This window comes from Odocoileus virginianus, chromosome 6 (genome assembly GCF_023699985.2).
Source record: "Odocoileus virginianus isolate 20LAN1187 ecotype Illinois chromosome 6, Ovbor_1.2, whole genome shotgun sequence".
Lineage (NCBI taxonomy): Eukaryota > Metazoa > Chordata > Mammalia > Artiodactyla > Cervidae > Odocoileus > Odocoileus virginianus.
In genome coordinates this window covers 26,057,864-26,082,474 of record NC_069679.1, presented here as the reverse complement: position 1 = coordinate 26,082,474, position 24,611 = coordinate 26,057,864, and the positions used below count along the sequence as shown (strand labels likewise).

Here is a 24,611-nt window from a genome sequence, read left to right as displayed (position 1 = left end):
AACAGGCTCAGGCCCTGGCCCACTGGGACTCAGTAGCCCAGCCTAGCCTGGAGACAGTGTTCCCCTCCCAGAATCTCCACTCAACCTCTTCTCAGAGATCCAGAGCTTCTGAAAGGATAGGGAGAAGAGGAAAGGCTAGAGAGGAAACTCCTTTCTCTACTTCCCAGAACTGAGACCGACCAGCCCCAGCCTGGCCCCTGGGCTCCCTAGTCTCTGGTTCTGTTGTTCACTGGGCTGTCTTGGATCAGAGACAGGTTTCTACCAGAAAGATGGTCTTGTGTGAGAAATAGCGCAGCACTGTAGGAGGTCCTGCCTGGGGTTGAGTCCCATTTGTGGACAGTGTATATTTAAGATGGGAGTCAGTTTCCTAATCTAAAAAGTGGAGTGACTACTAATAGCACCCTTTTCAGAGGTGGTTATCATGATGCCTAAGTGAGAGGCTGAGTGGCATAGCAGTTAGCAAACAGTAAAGTACTAACAGAGGTTATCAGTGTGACCCATCCCTGCCCTGGAGCCCCACCTGGCCAGAACAACATGTGGAGAGAATGGGGAACAAAGGTCTCTGGAGGAACCCCATTCCCAGCTAACTGCTCAGGCCCAGGAGGAAAGAGGAGGAGCCGTGGCCCCACTTTGCCCTTATCCTGGAAGTAAATAAGGTGAGCAGACAGCTTGGCTACTAGATCTTAAGCAGGAAGAGCTCTGCCAGGCTTATGAGCCACACGAGTATACACACACGCACGCACACACACTTGTCTGGACAGCTGACTTCCTTCCCCTACCAGGTATACATACCAGTGGACTGACTCATCCAGCTACCCTCCTCACCTGGACCCCAGAGGCCTCTAGGCTACTGTGTCCACCATACCGCCCCCTCCCCAGTTGGGTCACCCCCAACTGGGCTTGTTCTTTAGACTCTGGTGGTCTGGCAGTTTTCCCCCAAACCACTAAAGACCAGTACCTGGGGAGAGGAGTACAAGAAATGCTAGAACCAATCCCAGACCCAGCAGTGAGGAGCCCAGCCTTCACCAGGTCCACTTAACAGGTCCCCAAGGTACCTAGCACAGTGCTTGGCCTGGAGTATCTATCTATCTTCTATCTAGTCACCAGGTGGCCTCCAGACAGCTCATTCCCTGATTTGGCCCATTGGGGTCAAAGGAGGAATCCCGAGGAGCTTGCTCCCACTCACACATCCCAGAGCACCCACCCACTCAACATCCTGAATTCAGGAGCCAACCTGGGCTCTAGGACGTCCCCCCTCGCCCCTCTTGTAGCCTGTTCTTTATTTACTGTTTATACCATGACTACTTCTAAGGATGAGTTGGGATCGAATGGGACTCTCCTCCAAACTCCTTTCTGATGCTTCGCGCAGAACCCTATAACCAGTCCATTTTGTGAGTCTCCCCAGATCCTGGCACCCTCGTCCTCACCTCTGAAGCCCTGGGTCCGCAGCTCGCGGTAGGAGCGGTAAACCTCCCGCGTGAGGTAGTTGATGAAGCCCTCCCTGGGCGCGAACTTGCACACGAAGCTCTGCTCGTAGAGGCAGTTGATGAGGAAGCAGGAGACGATGGCGTCCTCCCCGCCGTCGGGCTGCAATTCCACCAGCGCCAGATTGCAGTCGTTGGAGCTGCAGCAGGCGTGCACGCAGTCCCGGCCGCGGCGCGCGGTGAGGGAGCGCAGGAAGGTGGCCCCGTTTCTGACCGAGGCGTCCGTGTCGAGCACGAAATCAGGCACCCCGGGGGTAAAGCGGTTCAAGCAGCCGTCGGCCGTGAGCAAACCGGGGGTCACCGGCGGCGGCCCGGCCTCGGCGCCCCGGAGGACGAGCGCGCAGAGAAGCCACACGGCGACCGCTGGGATGCGGGCTTGGGAGAGGCGGCCCCCGGCCATCGTCCTCCCGGGGATCGTCGCCCTCCTCCCCGCCGGGGTCACCTTCACAGAGAGGACCTCTAGGCTCCGAGGGTGCTAGCCACCTGCGAGAGGGAGGGGACGGAGGAGGAGACATCGGGTCAGCCGAGAGACTTCCAGGGAGGAGGGCCGGCCGGGAGGAAGTGAAGGGGAGGACCGGGGAGAGCGAACACCCCGGGAGCGAAGAAGGGCAGGCGGGCCCGGTCCTCCCACGCACACTTCGGTGACCCCGCAGCCGGTCGGACGGCTAAAGAGCTCACGTACCCGGACACACGCACCGGCGCAGAACAAAGGGCCAGACATGCTCCGAACCCGCTCCGCCTCCTCCTAGCTCTCCTCGGCCCGGGTTACCTGCGCAGGTGAGTGGGGTGGGGCCGGGCCTGCCGAGGTTCCGGTTCAGGTTTCCTGTCCTGCTCGGACCGCCGTTTCCGTCCAGGTGTCCGGTGCGCTGGAGATCCGGCACCTCCCCCCGTCTAGTTTCTGGTGAAACTGAGTCAGTGCGGTCGGGGCGGGGCGAACATTAACCCAGGCGTCGCCGGCCCCGCCCACGCCCGATGCGCCCCTGCAGCCCGGGCTTCCGGGCCGCCTACCCCCAATCCCTGCTATCTTCCACCCTGCTTCTGCAACCTGGTGCCCAAACAGGCTCAGGGGCCGGCGCGCCCTGCCCCGATCCCAACCTCGCGGTGCTCCATGCGCCCCAGAAGTACACCCCTATACCTGGAGGCCCGGACACTTCGGGAAGCGCCGACGACGTCTGACACCCGAAGGTGGGTCAGATGCTCAGAGGGGGCCGACTCCCTTTCCGGTCCGGGCTAGCATTCCCAGACCCAGGCCCGAGGCGCTAGGGAAGGGGCTGGGGGAGGGGAAACGGGGGAAAGCCCGATGCAAATGATCTCGCTGTCGTGGTCAGCCCTCGGGAAGTCATTTCCATCTTGTGGCGGGAAGAGATCCCAGGAGCTGTGTGGCTGCACCTTTGATAACTGGAATCCCGGATGCCTGCTGGATTATTACCACCTTTGCCAGCTCTGGAAACCCTCCTTTCTGTTACAGTTGAGAAACCAAGAGATTTCCCCGGGCCAGGTTTCCCTGCTTGATCCTCAGTGGTTCCTTTTTGTTTTGAGGCCCTTCCTCATTTTGTACTAACGTTTCCGTTCGGGTCGTTGTTGGAGCTCAGTTAGCTTCATTGGTCAGCCGATCCCTTCTCTGGAGCACAGAATTTCTCTCCTCTCTCACCAGTTGGGGTGCTCCTGGTTAGGAGCTGGCTCTTTCGGTAAAATAGCATCCTTGGAAGCCAGAGGTTCCAGATCACCAAAGCAGCTGAGCCTTCACTGAGCCCTGGACTCCTTGAAACCAGGCTCATTGCTTTTCCTGAGTGAAGAACTCCTCTTAAAGACCATTCTTTACAGAACAATGTTGGTCCTGTTGATGTTCTCCTCAAAAGAGATTCCATACTGCATACCACCAGGGGAAGTACAGTGAACAGAAATCTGCCTGCCAATGCAGGGGTCACAGATTCAAGCCCTGATCCAGGAAGACTCCATATGCCAGGAACAACTAAAGCCCATGAGCTGCAACTAATGAAGCCTGTTCACCTAGAGTCCGAGCCCTGCAACGAAAGAAATTGCAGCAGTAGGAAACTCTTACACCACAACAAAGAGTGGCCCGCAGCAATGAAGACCCAGCGCAACCAAAAATAAGTTACTAAATAATTTTTTTAAAAAAGAGAGATTCCACACCTTCACTATGACTTAACAAACCTCAGCCCAATGGAAACAGTCTTACCCACTAGGTCCTGTAGCCGACCCTCAGTCTTTGTCCCAGCTTAACTGCAACATTCCCTAGCTGCACACATTATGGGTATGGGTATTGGGTGTGGGAATCTGGAGTCTGTCTCCCCTCTGAATTTTCTGGGTTTTTTCCACTGCCCCAGGCACGGTGGGGAACATAGATGGTATGCTGGGGAATGAAGCATATGATTGTGTAGTTACTGGAAAGAAAGAATTTTGTTGATATTTGATCCATGCTTTCTTTAATACCTTATACATATAAAAATCCTAACAGATAAGACTTACCCTATGGTAATATTACTACGGATTAATCATTACTTCCATCATATATACTATTACAAAAACTTACATCTGATAATGCCCAAAACCTGTTCCCAAGTATTTCCCACACATTGCCCCATTCAGTCAAAACAAACCTAGAAAGTAGGTACCAATTTTATCCCCATTTTAAAAATGAGCAAGCAGGCTCAGACAGGTGGACAAACTTGTTAGGTCACGTGACAGATAGGTGGCAGAACCGGGATTGGAGTTCAGGCAGGCTAAATCCACTGCTTCAGCACCTAAACACTATGCGTTTACTGCACTTTCAATTCTGACTTCAGCTGGAAATTCCACACTCAGCTCAGATCAACTTGCCTTGAAAATCAACAGATTTTCAAGTGATGATCAGCTACCATTTGAGATGCCTGCTGGGTTCCAGACGTGTGACATCTGTGACCTCTGATGCTCACAACAGCTCTGAGAATAGTTTCTACTTTGCAGGGAGGCTCACTAACCTCCACCAAGGTAAGGTAGTGAAGAGCGGGAGGCAAGAGGCTATAGGGGTTCAGCTTGTGGGCTTCAGACTCAGATTACAGGGTTTAACTCTTTCATCTGCCACTTACTGTCAGTGTGTCCTTTGGCAACTTATTTAGCCCCTCTGTGCCTTAGCCTTCTTGTATACAATGTGGGACTTCCTAGGGTTAGTATGCGACTTAAATGAGTTAATACAGAGAAAACATTTGACTGAGTGCTCAATAAATGTTACCTGAAAAAAGTGACAGAGTCAGAATTTTGTCTCAAGTATCTCAGACATCAAAAACTACACTTTGGGAACTTCCTGGTGGTCCAGTAGCCAAGACTCCACGCTCCCAATGCAAGAGGCTCTGGTTTGATACCAGGTCCGGGAATTAGATTTCACATGTTGCAGGGACAATCAAAGATCCTGAGTGCCGCAAGACCCGGCACAGTCAAATAAATGTATTAAAACAAACAAACAAACAAAAAAACAACCCTACACTTTTCACACTACCTTATGCTGGTTCTAACATCCTAAAGAGAAAAACTACACATGAAGGGAAAAAGACTAAGTTCACCAAAGCCGTAAAGGTGATGGCATTTGAATGACGAAAATATGGGATAACATTTTCTTTTTTCTAGTTTAGAAATTATTACCAAAGTTTCCTTTGGTGAACATGGAGTGTTTGCATGAGAAAAAGAAAAATACATCATGACAGCTTTCACATTCATCATATTTAGCCCCGCATTACTTCTTTTTCCACATTCTCTCCTCATCTCACTGAACCAGACACTTTGTCCCAGTATCTCTGTGCCCCCTGCCTTACCTTGGGCTTCCCTTGCAAACATCCAGCCAGCCCTGGGTGGCGGCAATCTTCTTCAGGAACTGCTCACATCCATCCTGTCTTGTCTGTTGCCACTGCTGCCCTAGTCTTGGGCTCTGTACCAGCTTGCAGATGTCCTCCAGGCCACCCTGCACATGGCATGTGGTTCCCTCCTCCAGCCCTGCCCTTCATCTGTTCAGGTCCTCAGTGACTCCCAAGAGCCTCTCTTACAGTGTGTACAGAGCCAGCTAGCCTCTGGGTGGGCTCATAAAATTTGGTTTATGGAGAGGGAGAGAGCGTCAGAGCTATTGGTGGTCTCAGTTAAAGCCCTTCCCCTTATATATAGGAAGCTGTATGTTCTATATATAGACCCAGAGATTGGTTGTTGGTTTGTTCAGAGACAAACAGAGCTAGTATGTAGCAGAGGCCATCTCTACGCTTCAGGTCTCTTGACTGCCAATATTGGGCCCTTTCTGTGATTCTGACTTACCTTCCAAATGCTTACAAAGCATTTCCAGATGATATTTTCTTTTCTCCCTCTCTCCTTTTTTGGCCATGCTGTGTGGCTTATAGGATCTCAGTTCTCTAACCAGGGGTTGAACCTGGGCCACAGCAGTGAATGGCCAGAACACTAACCACTAAGCAACCAGGGAATTCCCCCGGATGATATTGTTTTCTGATTGTACATTGCAGCCCCAAGGGAGCTGTCCAGGTGAGTTAGCTCTTTTGTTAGGCCATGTGGTTCACATTCCCTATATGAACTTGGGGAAGAGAAAGCCAGGGTTTATGCTATAGGCTTCCTTCATATTTGCAATACCTCCAGTACCAACCACTGATGTTAGGAGTGGCTGGTTTGGTGAGAACATGCAGTCCTTAACACCATACTAGAAAAGGAACACTGAGTGCCTTGTCTTGGATGGTGGTCTGGTGGTTTCTATAAGTAGGTTTCATGAACTATCTACAAAGACCGCTATCAACGATGGCAGACAGGACCTCACCTTCCTTGTAAGTGCATGCTGCTCCTCCCACCAAGAGGTGGTGTCTACCTTTCCCTTCCCTTTGAATTTGTGACTTGCTTTGACCAACAGGACAGAGAAGTGGTTCCACGTGGCTTTCCCACCTCAGCCTTGTGGCTGGCATTTTCCCTCTCAGAACCAGCTGTCAGATAAAGAGGTTTGACAGCCCTGAGGGAGAGAGAGGCCACCAGAGGAGAGCAAGACCGGAGGATGAGCGGTTGTGATGGGAGAAAGAGGTGTCTGGCTACCTCCCAGCCACCCCAGCTGAGTAGCTTCATTAAAGCGTTGTTCACCCTTAGCCCCAGTTGACTCTGTCCAACAGAGATTAGCTACACTTCCAAAGCCCTGCCCACGTTGCAGAATCATGAGCAAATGTATTCGTTTTAAGCCTTAAATTTTGGGCTGATATCTGTAAGCAGATAAGTTAGGGAGTCCCTGAAGAAAGAGAATCAGGAATGGCATTCTCGACATAAAAGAAGCCATTGGGGGGAATTCTGTGGTGGCCCAGTGGTTAGGATTCCTGGCTTTCACAGCCAGGGGCCCAAATGTGAACCAATTTGATCTCTACACAGGGAACTAAGATCCCACAAGCTGTGCAGAGCAGCGGAAGGGGAGAGAGAGAGAGCGAGAGCGAGAGAGAGAGAGAGAGAGAGAGAGAGAGAGAGAGAGAGAGATCATTTTGGCTGAAGTTATTTTGTGTTCCCTGATAGCTCAGTTTGTAAAGAATCTGCCCACACTGCATGAGACCCCAGTTCGAAGAAGATCCCCTGGAGAAGGGGAAGGCGAGAATTCCTGGGTTGCAAAGAGTCAGACACAACTGAGCGACTTTCACTTTCATTTTGTGACCTAAACCTGGCCACAGTGCTTGCCCTTGAGCAGGTCTAGGTAACAAGGATCTTGAGGGAACAAAGAAAGAACAGAGAAGACAGTCAAACAATAGTCCTGTGATAAAGCAGAGTCCTAGTTCCTCCTCAAGGAATATACATAATAATATATCTTTGACACCAGCTCGTGCTAAGGCCCCCACCCTGGTGGAGGACAGAAGAATGATACTGACCCACCTGACTTCAATCCACCAAGATTTGGACTCCTGAAACTGCCCTAATTCTATGCAGAATTTTCTGCTCAAGCCTCTTCATGAATATGCATATCAGTTCAGTTCAGTTTGGGCTTCCCTTGTGGCTCATCTGGTAAAGAATCCGCCTGCAGTGCAGCAGACCTGGGTTCGATCCCTGGGTGGGGAAGATCCCCTGGAGAAGTGAAAGGCTACTCACTCCAGTACTCTGGCCTGGAGAATTCCATGGACAGAGGAGCCTGGCAGGCTACAGTCTATGGGGTTGCAAAGAATAGGACACGACTGAGCGACCAACACTTTCAGTTCAGTTCAGTTGCTCAGTCATGTCCGACTCTTTGTGACCCCATGGCCACAGTGCTTGTCCTTGAACAGGTGTAGGTAACAAGGATCCTGAACGAACAAAGAAATGTCAGAAGAGAGAAGACAGTCCAACAACAGCCCTGTGATAAAGCATGTGCATATACCCTTAGCTCAAAACGTCCCTAATGTTGCTGTTAGGGGAGAGGCTGCTCTGAGAGAGTCCCCTGGTCTCCTCCTTACTTGCTGCTATTGCTGTTGTTTAGTCGCTAAGTCATGTCTGACTCTTTTGTGACCCCATGGACTGTAGCCCATCAGGCTCCTCTGTCCATGGGATTTCCCAGGCAAGAATACAGGAGTGGGTTGCCATTTCCTTCTCCAGGGCATCTTCCTCACCCAGGGATTGAACTCACATCTCTTAAGTCTCCTGCTCAGGTGGGTTCTTTACCACTAGCGCCACCTGGCAATCCCCAAGGCAAGTAATAATTTGACTTGCTGCAGATAATAATAAATCCTTCCTTCTTCCAATCTTTGGCTTGATTGTGTCTGTTGGCTTGACACGCACTGAGAAAACCCATTTCTCCGATAACTGTTTTGTGGCAATAACTGAAACAAAGGGACAGTATATTTACAGAACAATTTTTAGTACTAACTATCGGATTATCTGGAGAAGGAAATGGCTACCCACTCTAGTATTCTTGCCTGGTGAATCCCATGGACAGAGAAACCTGGTGGGCTACAGTCCATAGGGGAGCAAAGAGTCGGACACGACTGAGCGACTCAGCACTAGCACATCTAGTGATTATAGCTGAATAAGTTGTATTTTAATGATCTAAAGCCCAATAATTCCCTTGATAATGCAGGGCCAAGGAATTTTGAGGAAAGTAATGCAATATTTTCAAGGTGAGGCTACTGTCATTGGTTTAATCTTCATTTAAAAGAGACAAGTCCCCTCAGATACTGCTGCAATCCTCAAAGGGCTTTATTTATTTGGCCGTGCTGCCCAGCTTGTGGGATCTTGGTTCCCCAACCAGGGATTGAACCCCAGCTCTCAGTAGTAAAAGTGTGGAGTCCTAACCACTGGACCACCAGGGAATTTCCTAAAAGGGGCATTTTTGAGGAATTCTGCTAATGTCAAAAATGTTCACAATAGTTCAGTGTGGTGGATAACCTCTAAATGATCACCAGTGATTCATACCGGCCTGTATTCATGCCTGTGTGTGTAATCTCCTCCCTTCAGTGTTGCTGGACTTAGTGATTGGCCTCTGATGAATAGAATACAGCACAGCAAGTCATGGGATGTCACTTCCTAGATTAGGTTACAAAAAGACTGTGACTTCCATCTTACCTGTCCCCTCCCTCTCTCAGGCCCCTGTCTCTGTTGGACACCAGCTGCCACGTGGTGAGCAGGCCACTAGAGAGGTCTACATGGCAGGGAGCAGGTGTCTGACCAACAACACTGGCCTGTGCTGGCTTGCACCCCTCTGAGAACCCCTGAACCAGATGAGTCGGCTAAGCCACCTACTGAAACTGATATGATAGGTACCCATTGTTTTAAGCAGGCTTTGCTGGTGGCTCAGCAGTAAAGAATCGCCTGCCAATGCAGAAGACATGGGTTCGACCCCTGGGTTGGGAAGATACTCTGAAGAAGGAAATGGCAACCCACTTGCCTGGGAAATCGCTTGGACAGGGGAGCCTGGCAGGCTACAGTCCTGGGGTAACAAAATAGTTTGACATGACTTAGCAACTCAACAATTGTTTTAAGCTGCTAAATTTGGGGGTAATTTGTTATATAGTAATATATAACTGTTGTGTGCTCAGTCGCTTCAGTTGTGTCCAACTCTTTGTGACCCTAAGGACTGTAGCTTGCCAGACTCCTCTGTCCATGGGATTCTCTGGGCAAAAATACTGGAGTGGATTGCCATGCCCTCCTCCAGGGGATCTTCCCGACCCTGGGACTGAACCCGAGTCTCCTGTGTCTCCTGCATTGTAGGTGGATTCTTTACCCACTGAGCCACCTGGGAAGCCCTAACATATTCATTAATTGAAAAAATTAGGATATCAAACTATAAACAGTTTAATTGGTACAACCTTTCAAGGAGCCTCTAGAATTTCCCTAAAAGGGGGACTGGGGGTGGGGTGGGGAAACACAGGGTGCTAAAAAAAAAAGGAATAGTACAAAGATGTTCAAAGTAGCGATATTTATAATGGCACACAAAAAAATTGATAGCAATCCCTGATTCTATTAGCAGAGGACTGAGTAACTAGATCATGGAACTGCCTTTAACAGGTTGGAATCCATTAGTGAGTCTTGAAAACAACGTGACTCACCATGAGCATTTGAAAAAAATAAAATAAAAATAAGTTTTTTTCATAAGAAACATTCATTTCATGTTTGTATGTGTATCTGTCATGAAGTTAAATGAATTTCTTACTTCGAGTCATAGTCTAAATTTTTAAAAATGCTGCAGTGTTGAAAAAGATATGTATAATACAAAAACTATTCAAAATAAATTGTTATAAAATAGCATGCATATATTACAAAATTATCTAACTTCATGAAAATCCTAAATAAGTAAATGCATATAAGAAATGGAAAATATACCAAACAGATAACTTATGCTTCTTGTATCTATATTTCAGAATTTTCTACAATGAATGTGTCTTTTTTAAACTTGTTTTTTTATTGAAGTGTAGTTGATAGTTAATTTATAATGTTGTGTTAATTTCTGCTGCATAGCAAAGTGACTGAGTTATACACATATATGCATTCTTTTTTATATTCTTTTCTATTATGGTTTATCCCAGGATATTGAATATAGTTCTCTGTGCTGTACAGTGGGACCTAGATGTTTATCCATTCTAAATGTAATTGTTTGCATCTACTACCCCCAGACTCCCAGTCCAACCCTCTCCTACCTGTTTCCCCTTGGCAGTTGCAAGTCTGTTATCTGTATCTGTTGAGTCTGTTTCTGCTGAATTTATTTCTTGAATAATAATGATAATAGTTTTTAATGTTTTCTAAATAATTATATATTATATGTAGCATTTTCTCAACTATGTTAAATATATGTGCATAGAAAATGACTAGAAAGAAACTTGCCAGAATGCTAGCAGTGGTGGTTTTTGTGTGGCAGGATTATGGGAATTTTTAAATGTTTTAGAAAATTTAGAAATGTTTCTAAAATGAATGCGTATTTTTTTCTTTTTTCCTTAATTTATTTTTAATTGAAGAATAATTACATTGTTGGTTTCTGCCATACATCAACATGGATCAGCCATAGGTCTACATATGTCCCCTCCCTCCTGAAACTCCCTCCCGCTATTTTTCTTTTTTTGTAAAATATTTTAGGGACTTCCCTGGTGGCCCAGGGGGCATTCCACTGCAGGTGGTAAGGGTTCCATCCCTAGTTGAGGAACTAAGAACCAAGAGGCATGGTCAAAAAATTTTTTTTTAAAAATAAGAGAAAGAAAGAAAACATCTAGTTCTGATGGGGCCTGCTTGCTGCTTATTTTATTCCACCATCGGACCCAGGCCTGGCTGGGACAGCAGGGCAGACATCCTTGCCTCTGCCCAAGCTTGCACCCTCTTTATTTCCCCACCCTGATATGAACCTGTGGTCCTGGTGGTTTTTCTTATCTTGAAACTTGAGTTCCCTTATCTTGGGCAAACTTATTGATGAGTGGTGACACGCATAGGTCAATGCTGAGATAAAAGAATGTAAATAATGTATGGCAAAAGCCACTACAATATTGTAAAGTAATTTAGCCTCCAACTAATAAAAATAAATGGGAAAATAAATAAATAAATAAATAAAAGATAGTATAAATACCCCCCCAAAAAGAATGTAAATAAGGAGACTTATACATAAATAATGGGCATTACTCTTTTGTGTGCCATCAAGTGTCTCTGGGGCTGTGTTGTGTGCTCCTGCAGAGTCTTACCAATTCCCAGCTTGTAGATGAGGAAATATGCTCAGAGAGGTCCCATGTATGAACATGTGTTCCTGTATTGGCATTCATGAAATTTGCATGTCCCAATCCATCACCAAGTTCTGTTAAATATTACCCCCTAAATAGTTCTCCAATCCACAACTTCTCACTATCACCAGCAATACTTCCTCCAGTCAAGCCCTATAGCAGTGGTCTCCCCACTGACCTCCAGGACTTCTGCACCCTCTGATCCTCTCTCTATTCAAAATCTGAACATGTCAGTCTGCCCAACCACCCTTGCTTAAGATTTTGCAGTGAGTCTCAATGCTCTTAGGATAGAGACAAAATTTCTTACCATGGTTCACAGGGCCCTAAGTGGATAGATCCACCCTGTCTGCCTCAAGTCTCACTTCTGCCTCCCTCATCTCTTTAAAAATTTTTTATTTATTGGCTACACTTCACAGTCTGTGGAATCTTAATTCCCTGACCAGGGATCGAACCTGGGCCCACAGCAGTGAAAGCACTGAGTTTTAACCACTGGACCACCAGCAGAGCTCCCCTCCCTCCTCTCTTAGTTCCAGCTCTACTAACCTTCTCCAGTCCCTGATACTTACCCTCTTCCTCCTGCCACAGGGCCTTTGCATATGCTGTGCCTTCTGCCAATTCCCTCCTCTCCCCTGTACCTAGTGAACTCCTACTTATCATTCAGAACTCAGTCCAAATGTTATCACTTGTTAGGTCATACCCTCACTAGACATTCTATATCACCCCTTACCTTTTCTTCAGAAAAGAAATATAGTTGTAGTTTTACATTTATTTGATTAGTTTATTAATGTTTATTTTTACACTAGACTGTAAGTTCCATTAAGGCTGAGACTGTGTCTTTTTTGGATCACCAGTCTCCAATATTGAGCATAATGTTTGCCTACCAGAGGAGTTCATAACATCTATGTTAAATGAATGAGTTAATGAATGAACAAAACCATGGCCTCTTCTGTTCTGGTTCCTTTTCCTGAAAGGGCTCTTGAACCCTTCAGGAGACAGAAACAAAATGGGGAGGGCATTATGATAATGCCTATCACACTGTGTAACATGTCATCAAGGTAACAACTGAGTCTACAGGCTGTATTTTAGAGGCCTCCCTACCCCCTTCTTATTGCCATCTTCTTCCAGAGGATCAGGAAGGAAGCCACTGCAGAGAAATTCCAGAGCCAGCTTTTGATGGACAGAGCCTCACCGGGAAAGCAGGGAGGATAAGGCAAAGAAAGGAAGGGAAAGGATGTCTGTTGAGAAAGGACTCTGTATAGAACATCGTGCTAAATGTTTACACACATCATCTCATTTAATATTTACATATATATTTATTTGACTGCCTCGGGTCTTAGTGGCAGTACATGGAATCTTTGCCAAGCGCAGACTATCTGTCCTGGTACTCTGGCTTTAGCAGTTGAGGGCTTCAGTAGTTTCAGCGCACGCTTAAATTGCTCCGCAGCATGTGGGGTCTATAGTTCCCCGACAGGGATTGAACTCATGTCTCCTGAATTACAAGGTGAATTCTTAACCACTGGACCACCAGGCAAGTTCCCAGCATCTCATTTAATCTTCTCCAAACTCCATTTTGCATATGAGAAAGCAGACTCAGGTTGTGAAACTGGAGGGTTGTTAGACCAAGGTGGGGGAAAGCGGAGTTTGAACTGGGATCTGTCAGCCTTCCTCTGAAGCCTGGGTGTTTCTAGGCTACCATCCTGGCTTCCAACCCTCAAACACCTCCCCAACTGGGTTAACTTAGGGCCTAAAATATCACCATTGAAGACTCATCAATCGGTTTTTGTCTAAAACTCTCTTGTAGGAGTCACGTATGACAGTTGAAATTGATAAGTTAGAAACAGAAATGCAGCATCACAAAGGCAACCACTCTAAGACCTAAAAAGAAATTCATGAAAAAGAAATACATAAATAAAAATAGGAATGTAGGAAGTAAAGGGGATGAGGGAGTATGAGTGAGGGAGCTAATTTCTTATCATTCATATTAGGAGACAAGAGATACTGTCTAAAATGGGCAAATTAGAACTTCCCTGGCAGTCTAGTGGTTAAGACTCTGGTCAGAAAACCAAGATCCCACATGCCACGTGGCACGGTGAAGAAGATAAAAAATAAAATAAACTGGACACACTTGTGTTATTACACAAAGAGATAATGGTGATCACAGGAGAACTAAGAACAGAAACTGCCTCTAGGGAGTGGAGCTGGGGAGAACAGAGTAACTTTCATTTTTTGTTTGTCCTTCTTAGCTCTTCATTAAATATGTGTGTGTGTGTATATATATATATATTGTGTATATATATATATATATTCTTCTGTTGTGTAACTTTTCTAAAATTTTTGGAAATTTTTGTTACAAAAGACTGAAGAGACAAAAACACCCTTCCTTTAGAATGCAAGTCTGTCTAGAAGTAATAGTCCTTGACACCTGGGTAAGTTAGGTCTGCAGGACTTCAGTCAGGGGGCCTCAGTCAGGGGAGGGTCATGTGGTGATCAACATGGCTTCCTAAGCAGTTGCCTCTGGGGAATGGGCTTGGGAGACAAGTTCACCTTTGCAAACACACAGGGCCAGGGAAGTCCTGTTCCCTCACAGTCCTAAAGGCAGCTCACACTCAGACACCAGAGGGTGCTGCCCCTATGAGGGCCAGAGATCACCACCCCTCTAATTATCCCTGATGCGACTCTGCTCTGGGCAGCACCACGCTCTGAGCAGGAGCACTTGCCAGCCAGGGACCCCCCCTCCTGCAGGATCCCTATGAGCGTAGCTTCTGAAGGCCAGTGGATCTAGTCCCAGGAAAGCGGCTGCTGAGGTCTCTCTGGTGAGTGTGATTCAGGTTAGAGCCCCGCACCCCTCAGGACCCAAGGGCCTCTTCCACCTCCGAGGCATGGCACCCTCTTGACCTTTGTTCCTGTGCAGTTTATATCCCTGTTTTGCAGCAGCTGCAGAAAGGGAGGCCAGGGCACAGCTCTGGAGTGCCACTTACTGGCAGCCTGGAGCCAGGAGCCTGGCATTCCCAGCACCAGACAAAGGCCAGTTGATCTTTGACCCCCGCCCCCCCAGAAGCCTTGGCCCTGACTCCGCCCGCCTTTCTTTCTTCCCTGCTGGCCTCTCCCTCTGCCCTCGCTCCTCATTCCCTGGCTTTCCTGCTCCGACTGGCAATTTTTCCCAGCTCTGCCCAAACCAGTCCTTCCATGCTGTCTTCAAGCCCTACTTCCTGCACATCTCCCAACCCGGACAAGGAGAATCCAAGTAAGAAGGTCCAGTGGGCTTCTGGGAGGAGGAGGAGGACATCATCCACGGACTCCGAGTCAAAGTCCCAGTCCGACCCCTTCCGACCCCGGTCCCGGAAACCCAGCCGGCTGACGGTGAAGTATGACCGGGGGCAGCTCCAGCGCTGGGTGGAGATGGAGCAGTGGGTGGACACCCAGGTTCAGGAGCTCTTCCAGGTGGGTAGGACCTGGCGGGCCTGGGGACTGGAGGGCACAAGAGAAGTGCTCTATGGAGAGGAAGCTTTTCCCACAGGTGAGGCATGGCTTTGCAGTCCTGAAACCGGCCTCCCATTGGTCTGGGCTCTGCCTCCCACTCTATATAATCTGGAGCAGGTCTTTTAACATCTCTGAGACTCAGTTTTCTATCTATAAAATGGGGCTATCAATGCCTGTTGTACCCCTTTTGTGGCACTTTTTGAGGCTCAGATGAGATGGTAGAGGAACTATTTTTATTTTAGGTCTGTATTTACTTTCATCCTCAACACACATACCTGTCTAGTGCAACATTGTTCACTCCTGTAGCTCTCAGCCATGTGTAGCTATTTAACTTTAAACTGATGAAAATTAAATAAAATTAAAAGTTCAGTCCTTCAGCCACACTAGCTACATTTCAAGTGTCCCATACCTCCAGGTGACTAGTGTCTACCGAGTTGCCAGCACAGATACAAAACCTTTCCATCATCTCAGAACGGATAGTGCTGGAGGAGAATGTCAGAGTGACCAATAGTGACCACTGATATCAGCGCCTGACCTAGCCTTGGCCCGGGCTCTGACTGATTCCCCTCAACCACATCCTGGGAGAGCAGCATTTTATTTTTTATCTAGATACCTCCAAATAGAGATCCTAGTGTAGTAACAAAGGTTGCTTCAACAACAAGAATAACATTTTGAGCACTTAACCGTACCCTAAGCACAGTGTCCAGCCCTCCCGACAAGTCCATTAGGTAAATTCTATTTTGTTATTTTTTAGTCACAAAGTCCTTTCTGACTCTTTTTGGAGCCTGCCAGGCTCCTCTGTCAATGAGATTTCCCAGGCAAGAATACTGGGGAGGGTTGCCATTTCCTCTTCCAAGGCATCTTCCCAACCAGGGATCCAACCCAAATCTCCTGCTTGGCAGGCATATTCTTTACCACTGGGCCACCTGGGAAGCCCAGATACTGTTTTACTGTGGAGGAAATGGAGGCTTAGAAATGTTGAATAACTAGCCCAGGGTCACACCACTAGGGAGCCCTGGGACCAGGAGCTGAGCTGGGGCTCTGCCTGTAGCACCTGAATGTTTATTCAAGTAGCTTTGTGGTTCCCCAAAGTTCTTCAGAAATAATCCAATGCCCCTGTTGCACTTCAACTGAATTTCAGTCTACTAGGGTGGGGCCCAGGCACTGGTCTTTTTCAAGCTCCACTGCTGATCCTAGTGTGAGGCTAGCAAGAACCTCTGCACCAAGTCGGAGACCAGAGTCCTCCTTGTCCACACGCCATGGTCCTTGTTTCTCTCCTTCCTTACTCAGGTCCTGTCTTTTTCTTGGGGGACGGCAAGGGTTTGTGACTCTCCCAGGTAAGAGCCGTGTCAGTGGTCCTGCAGTGAGGGTGGGGAAGAGTGATACATGTGGCCCAGGCTGTCTTGTCAGACTCACTGTGTCACATATCAGTTTGGTCCAGGTGTTGACCGTGTCCCTGGCCGCACTTGTGGAGGGGAGGAGATGGCCTAGAGCTGGGAGCAGGAGAGGCAAACTTTCTTGGCCTGTGACTACTCTGACTTTGCAGGACATTGCCCTGCCCTTCATTCCTGCCTGCACCCTCCCTCTCTGGACCTGTTTCAATTTCAGATTGTTATACCTTTGGATAAAAAGTCTCATATTTCAGACACCTCAGGGCAAATCCTTCCAGGCATTAGAGAGAGACAATAGCCAAAGAATCTTGTTTTGCAAGATCAAGGCAGGGGAAAAGCTGTAGAATTATGAGCTCATAGGGAAGACCGCTCCCAGGAAATGACTGGAATAAAATACCTGACCTTCTGTTGCCATGGCAGTTGTCCAAAGGTGTCAGGTGGGAGTTCCTGTCCTAATCTCTCCTCTTTTCAGCAGGAAGCAGGCAAGTGGGTGGGAAGCCCTAGGTAGAGGCTGGTCACCTTGGGCAGAGATTGAGGCAACTAAGTCTTCAGCTTACCCTGCTTCAGTTCTGTCTTCATAGAGCCCCTCTCTACCAGCTGCCCCCCTACCCCCGGCCACATGCCCACCTTGGATAGCACTGCTGGGATTGGTTCCGGGAGTAGGTTGCATCACTTGTTTTTAGTTTAGTTTAATGGGACCCAACCTTCCTTTGTTGGAGGGCCCCACCTCTTCTCACTGGGTGTGCAGCCTGTTTTAGGGTCTTGAGAAGAGCCAAGTCTGGGTTCAACAAGGCAAACGACTTGGGGCCCTGGAGCTCCTGTTGTCCAGAAATGGTTGTGTAGATTCGGCTTCTAAGCAGGAACTTAAACATGCGTGAGCTTCTTCTGTTTTAAGGAGACTCCTGTTTAACACTATGCCCCGCTTTGGTTACCATTCCCTACTTCCTGTCTCCTTTACAAGGCTCCTTAATGGATTTGCACGCAGAGCCTGTACTAACTTTCCCCCTTCCTTTCCTATCACTATTCAAACTACTGTAATCTACAAACTGCTGCAACCTGACTTCTGTTCCCACCACTCTATTGAGACTGCTTGGCAAAGTGAAGTATCACTTCCTGGGGGGCTAAATCTAGTGTACATATCAGCAGGGGACACTGTTGACCACCCCAGAGTTTTGAAACATTTCTGTAGTTTCCATGACACCATGCATTTTGAAGCAGCCCTTTTGATGTGATGACATTTTAAAAAACAATCTATTCAACTTACAACTGTAAAAATGTAAGGTCTCTCTTGAATTCCTGGGTGATCAGGGATGACCATCCACTCTGGTTGAGTGGAACTTGATTTGTCTGAGTGGAACTTGATTTGTCTATCAGTCCTCTGTGAGGTCAGGGAACTGTTCATTTCTGTGCCTGCGGTGTCTCATAGTATCTGCCTCGTGAAGTTTTACCTTCTGAATGTGTACCTTATGTTCAACAAAAGCCCAGGAGAGCCCTTATGCAGGTTTTTGGAGGTCTCTTTCTTCATAACTCCCTCCTCTCTAGAACTTGTCAGTTTACAGCCACCTCAACCCCAAACTCTGATCTCTGTCATATCAATTTAGTATGACCACTGTGCTCTGCTTGGGATCTGCCTCTCTGCTCTGAGGTCTGGGAAACTGCCTTCAGGATGAAACCCAGGACAATTGTAGAGTTTATCTCTTTCATTTCCCTTCTTTCCCAGGTAGTGCTGAGTTACTCTGAGAACACTGTTCATCTATTTTTATCTAGTTTTCTAATTATTTTCTGACTAGTTACTTATGTTGAGAGAATAAATCTGGTCCCTGTTACCCCATCATCAGAAGTATAAACATCTTGTTAACTCCTACTCAGCCTTCAGGTCTCAGATTAGAGGTCACTTCTTCCTGGAAGCCTTCCTAAACCCCGGTCTTGGCTAGGTTCCCCTTTCCTGTGCTCCTATAATATCTCATCAGAGTGCTTATCACCCTGTATTATAACTACCCTTTTGCTTGTCTGTATCCCTCTGGAGAAGATAAGCTTCTCAAGAGTAAGACCATATCTGCCCGTCTTGCTGTTATGGCCCAGGACTCATCACAATGCTTGGTGCACAACATGCTCTCAGTAAGGATGCATTTAATGAATGAACGCTAAATCAGATGAGCTAGAAACCAAGGAAGCAAAGGAGAAAGTCTAGAGCTTAGGGTGAAAGAACTAACTTAGAATCCTAGCACTAATTTACTTTTAAAAGGGTATGCAAAGACCAAAACTCGTTAGTGATTAACCATTGGCAGTGGAAGGAACGAGAAGGTAATTGTGGCATTTTTTTCCTTCTTTCTTTTCTAAATCAACTTTTTGAAGCATAATTGGCAGACAATAAAATTTGCCTATTTTTAAAGTAGGGGGTAACCACTACCTCATCAAGATATGGAACATTTCCACCACCCAAAAAGTTCCCCCCAATAGCACTTACTTTTAGACAATTTATACAACTAAATTACTTAATGCATCTGTTTTTATTATGTTTCCTCAACTGCCCCTAAGATAGGTTTTGAGGGCAGGAACTTTGTTTTGTTTACCGAAATTCCCAAGGTCAGAGTGCCAGGTTAATAGTAGCCACTGGACACATTTGTTGAATGAATAGATTCCAGAGAATTAAATACTCAGATAGAAAAGGTGAAATTATCAAATATCTAGAAAAATGTAAGGTGAATATCAAATATTTACCCAAATCAGTATAGGAAGATCCTCCTAGGCATAGAAAAAATTTTTTTAAAAAGGAAGCAAAACTCAAGCTGGAGAAAAAAACATTATTTCCAATTATATAATACACCTATTTCTCCAATGCCTCCCCCAAATAATATATCCATGACACATGGAATGCTAGGGATAGTCTGAATCAAAACAAACAAATAAGCTTCTTAAATCAGTTTTAAAAAACCCTCAACAACCCCATAGAAAAATGGAGAAGAAAGCAGTTCTTGCAGTGTGTTCTGGTGACACCAGAACCTTTTCAGCAGGTCTACAACTATTTTCGTAAATAATGCAAGAAGTTGTTTGTCTTTTCAACTATATTGATATACGCACTGATGATGCAGAAGCAGTGGTGGACCTTGCCATGAATCAAGAAAATTGCACCAACCTGTTTTAGAAGTCATGATCTTCCCCATCAGACAATTTTCACTTAAGAAAGTCCCTGATGAAGCTCTACAAAACCTTGAGTTTACACCTTAAATTTTTAAAAAACATTTTTATTAAGGTGTAATCAACATTCATTTCAGGTGTACAATGTAATGATTTTATATTTGTGTAGATTGCAAAATGATTACCATAATAAGTCTAGTTAACAGCTGTCTTCATACATAGTTTCAATTTTTTAAAAAAATAATTTTATTTATTTATGACTATGCTGGGTCTTCACTGCCATGCGCACCTCCCTCTAGTTGTGGTGCGAGGGCTTCTCATTGTGGTGGCTTCTCAGTGCAGAGCACAAGCTCTAGGGCATCTGGGCTTCAGTAGTTGCAGTGTGCAGGCTCAGTAGTTGTGGTTCCCAGGCTCTAGAGTTGTGGGGCAATAGTTGTGGTGCAATAGTTGAGGTGCACGGGCTTAATTGCTCTGACGCCTGTAGGATCTTCCTGGACTAGTAATGGAACCCTTGCCTCCTGAATTGGCAGTTGGATTCTTTTTTTTTTTTGACTGTGTTGGGTTTTGGTTGCAGCACATGGGCTTCTCTCTAGTTGTGGTACCTGTGACATGTGGGATCTTAGTCCCCTTAGAGATCAAACCTGAACCTATGTCCTCTGCTTCTGAAGGTAGGAAGGAAGATTCTTAACCACTGAACCACCAGGAGAGTCCCTGGCAGGGAGATTCTTTACCATTGAGCCACCAAATTTTTTTTCTTGACAGGAGGACTTTTTTTTTCTTTTTTCAAACCCATGCTTCCTGCAGTGGAAGATTCTTAACCACCAGACCACCAGGAAAGTCCCAAGGAGGACTTTTAAGATTTATTCTTTTAGCAACTTTCAAATAGGCAGTACAAAATTATTAATTCTAGTCACCATGCTGTACATTAGATCCCCATGATTTATTTATTACTGGAAGTTTGTACCTATTGATTTGCTTCACCCATTTTGCCTTTCCCCATCCCCACCTCAGCAACCACCAATCTGTTCTTTTATTGATGTTTTTTTTAATGCCACATATAAGTGAGATCATACAGTGTTTGTTTTTCTTTGATTTATTTCACTCAACGTAATATTGTCAATGTAACTCATGTTGTTGCACATGGCAGGATTTCTTTCTTTTTTATGGCTGAATAGTTTTCCAGTGCATATATATACACCACAGTTTCTTTATCTGTTCACCCACTGATGGACACCTAGGTGGTTTCCATATCTTGGCTATTGCAAATTAACACTGTAGTGAACATGGGGGTTCATATACATTTTTGAATTATTGCTTTCATTTTCTTTGGATTAATATCCAGAAATGGAATTGCTGGGTTATATGGTAGTTCTATTTTTCAGTTTTTGAGGGACCTCCATACCATTTTCCATAGTGCCTGCACCAATTTACATTTCTACCAACAGGGCACAGAGGTTCCCTTTTCTCACATCCTCACCAACACTTGTTATTTATTTTTTGCTATTTTTATTTTAAAAATATATGCACATGGTAAATTTTTTAAAAAATAATAAAATGGTACACAAAGATGTAAAATGAAAAATATGTCTTTACTAACTTATAGACACACTTGTTATTGTCCTTTTGATAATAGCTATTCTAACAGGTGTGAGGTGATATCTCACTGTGGTTTTGATTTTCATTTCCCTAATGATGAGTAATTTTGAATATCTTTTCATTTACGTGTTAGCAATCTATATGTCTTCCTTGAAAAAACGTCTATTCAGATACTCTGTCCATTTTTAAAAATTAGATTTTTTTTGCTATTGAATTGTCTGAGTTCTTTATATATCTTAGATATTAACCCCTTATGATTTGCAAATACTTCATCCTATTCAGTAGGTTGCCTTTTCATTTTGTTGATGGTTTCTTTTGCCGTGCAGCTTTTCTCTTTTAATGACTTTATTTTTAATTTTAATGACTTTATTGTTTTAGGTTCACAGCAAAATTAAGCAGAAGGTACTGGGAATTTCCATATTCTCCCTGTCCCCACACATGCATAGCTATCCCACTATCAACATCCCCCCACTAGAGTACTAGTGCTGGTGAATTTATATTGATACATCATAACTACCCAAAACTCAGAGTTTATATTGGGATTCACTCTTGGTGTTATACATTCTAAGGGTTTTCACAAATGTATGACATGTGTCTACCCTCCTGGTATCACATAGAGTAGTTTCACTGCCCTAAGAATCCTGTGTCCCACCCATTCACCACTCTTCCACTGTAACCTCTGGCAACCACTGGTCTTTTCATTGTCTCTGTAATTTTCCAGAATGTCATCTGGTTGGAATTGTACAGTATACAGACTTTTCAGGTTGGTTTCTTTTGCTTAGTAACATGCATTTAAGCTTCCTCCATGTCTTTTTATGGTTTTATAGTTCATTTTGTTTTAGCACTGAATAATATTCCATTGTCTGGGTGCACCACCATTTATTCACTCATTTACCTACTGAAGGACATCTTGGTTGCATCCAAGTTTTGGCAGTTATGAATAAAACTGCTATAAACACTCATGTGCAGGTTTCCATGCAGATATATTTTCAACTCATTTGGATAAATAGCAAGGAACACAAGTGCTGTTTTGTGTGACAGGAGTATGTTTTGTGTTGTTAGAAAGTACCGAACTGTCTTCCAAAGTGGCTATGCTATTTTGCATTCCCACCAGCAATGAACAGGTATTCTTATCACTCCACAGCCTCATCAGCATTTGGTATTTTAGGTTTGTTTTTGTTTGCCATTTTAATAGGTATATAATGGTATCTCACTGTTATTTCAATTTGCAATTCCCTAATAACATATTATGTTAGCATCATATGCTATTTGCTATCTTCATTATCTTCTTTGGTGAGGCAGATATACAAAATTTCCCTGTTTTTAAATTGGATTATTTGTTTCTTATTGTTGGTTTTGAGAGTTCTTTGTATATTTTAGATATTCTTTATCAGATATATCTTTTACCAATATGTTCTCCCCATTGACATGGTTTGGTTTCTTACTCTCTTTACCTTCTTTCATTTTTAATTTTATAAACTATGTATTGCTTAAATTTTTGCAATGACTATAATAACTTTCAAAGTTAGCTTTATTGAGATGATTCACATACCATACAATTCCCACTTAAAGTGTAAAATCCAAATAGTTTTATCTTCGTAGGTTGTACAACTATCAGTATGGTCTAATTTTGGAACATTTTACTATCCATAAAAGAAACCCTGTACCAGTTAGCAGTCACACCCCATTCCATCCCACCACCACTCCCAGCCTTAGGCAACCACCCATCTACTTTCTGTCTCTATAGATTGACCTATTCTGGATGTTTCATACAAATCAAATCATATAATATGAAGCCTTTTTAACTGGCTTCTTTCACTAACATGTTTTCAAAGTTAATCCCTGTTGTAGCATGACACATCCCTTTATTTCTTCTTATTGCTGAAAAATACTGTATGGCTACATAATATTTTATTTATCCATTTGGATGGTCATTTGAATACGAATAATGCTATGAACTGCATTCATATGTGATTTTTACATGAATATATATGTTCACTTCTCTTGGGAACAGACCTAGGAGTGGAATTGTTGGGCCAAATGATAACTCTATATTTAACATATTAAGGAGCTGCCAAATTGTTTTCCAAAGCAGCTGCACCATTTTATATCCCTACTAACAATGTTTATAACTCTTGAAATTAAAGATACTCTTTTAAAAGAACCCTAGACTTTCAGGTAGAACATAGTAGGTGTTTGGTAACTGTTGAATGGAAGGATGAATGGGTGGTTTGAGTAAGGAGAGGAACTGAACATAGAAAATAGTGGGAGATGGGTGAATCCGACAGTGCCTTTCACTCCAGCACCAGCTGGCTGGGCTCCTCTGAGCCCCATGTGATTCCCAAACAGGATCAACCAACTTCTTCAGAGCCTGAGATCGACCTGGAGGCTCTCATGGAACTATCCACAGAGGAGCAGAAGACTCAGTTGGAGGTAGAATGGGTGATGGGCCCCAGACCCAGGGTTGGGGGATGGAAGCTGGGCTCAGACCAAGGGGAACCCAAGAACCCAGATTTTGCTTCCCCATCCAGTGTGGGGAGAACCAATTCAGAGGGGAAAATCCCTGGGAGATTGGGGACTTGTGAAAAAGTGGTGTGGCTCAGAGACCCACTCTTTGCTTTCTTCCACCAGGCTATTCTCCAAAACTGCCCCCGCCCCACAGAGGTAAGGGATGCTCTGCTGGTCTGGGGGTAAGAGGAGGCAGAGTGGGCCGGCAGCTAGTGAAGAGGAAGGTTTGGTCCTGGGTCCTTCTCCCCTTCCCTGACTCTGAGGCCATGGGGTCAGGTGGAGACTAGGGAGAGCACTGTGGTGGGTGTGACCCCATAACTTGATCTCATCCCTGCTTCTGCTTCTCTGTTTCTTTCTCAGCCTTTTATCTCTGAGCTGCTCAGTCAACTCAAGAAACTTCAGAGACTCAGTCGACCTCAGAAATAAGCCTTGTGAGACTAGCTTCATCAGCCTCAGCACTGCCCAGTCTGCCCTGAACCCCTGGATCCTCGGCTGGGTGGGAAACAGCTCCTTGGGACCCAGACGACGAACATGGAGAATGAGGAGGGACATTTGAACACCACTGTCTATGTGCAGTCACAGCTGGCTCCTGTCAGCTGCACTGTCTGGGAGCCAGTCATGGCAGTAGCCCAGTGCTTTCCCATCAGCCAAGTGGATAAAACCTTCAGGAGCACCAGCTTCATGGAGTGTGGAGCATATCTGTGCTGATGGACGGGGGAGGGAGAGGGTGAAGTCTTATACCAGAGGGCCAGCATCCAAGTCACTAGGCTCACCCATATACCTCACCCGTCTACATGTCCATCCACCCATCCACACATGCCTTGAGAATTCAAAGATAG

The 24,611-nt window shown here is 45.4% G+C and overlaps 2 protein-coding genes across 9 annotated transcripts in view; one reads left to right on the top strand and one right to left on the bottom strand.

Annotated features, from left to right (window-relative positions):
- Nucleotides 1-2,744, bottom strand: part of SPINT1 (serine peptidase inhibitor, Kunitz type 1) — a 12,553-nt gene extending 9,809 nt beyond the window's left edge. For 2 of the 3 annotated variants that reach the window (XM_020877593.2, XM_020877595.2), the window contains exons 1-2: nt 2,167-2,256; nt 1,428-1,967 (exon numbers count right to left, since the gene is read on the bottom strand). In XM_020877593.2, coding sequence (XP_020733252.1) covers nt 1,428-1,884 — 457 coding nt within the window. In that variant the 5' untranslated portion in view covers nt 1,885-1,967; nt 2,167-2,256. Of the gene's footprint in view, nt 1-1,427; nt 1,968-2,166 lie in introns of all 3 variants that reach the window. The other variant, XM_020877594.2, reaches the window with a different exon arrangement.
- PPP1R14D (protein phosphatase 1 regulatory inhibitor subunit 14D) lies at nt 2,180-24,448 on the top strand. Of its 6 annotated transcripts, none has more exons than XM_020877602.2 (6): nt 2,180-2,261; nt 14,824-15,100; nt 16,430-16,476; nt 23,614-23,697; nt 23,896-23,928; nt 24,133-24,448. In XM_020877602.2, the coding sequence occupies exons 2-6, from the start codon at nt 14,846-14,848 to the stop codon at nt 24,326-24,328; spliced, it is 615 nt and encodes a 204-aa protein (XP_020733261.2). In that variant the 5' UTR covers nt 2,180-2,261; nt 14,824-14,845; the 3' UTR covers nt 24,329-24,448. The 6 variants fall into 6 exon arrangements, with proteins under 6 accessions (XP_020733261.2, XP_070325128.1, XP_070325127.1 ...); XM_070469027.1 differs by lacking the exon at nt 2,180-2,261 and adding an exon at nt 3,506-4,475; XM_070469026.1 differs by lacking the exon at nt 2,180-2,261 and adding an exon at nt 14,352-14,472.
- The last annotated feature ends 163 nt before the right edge of the window (nt 24,449-24,611 follow it).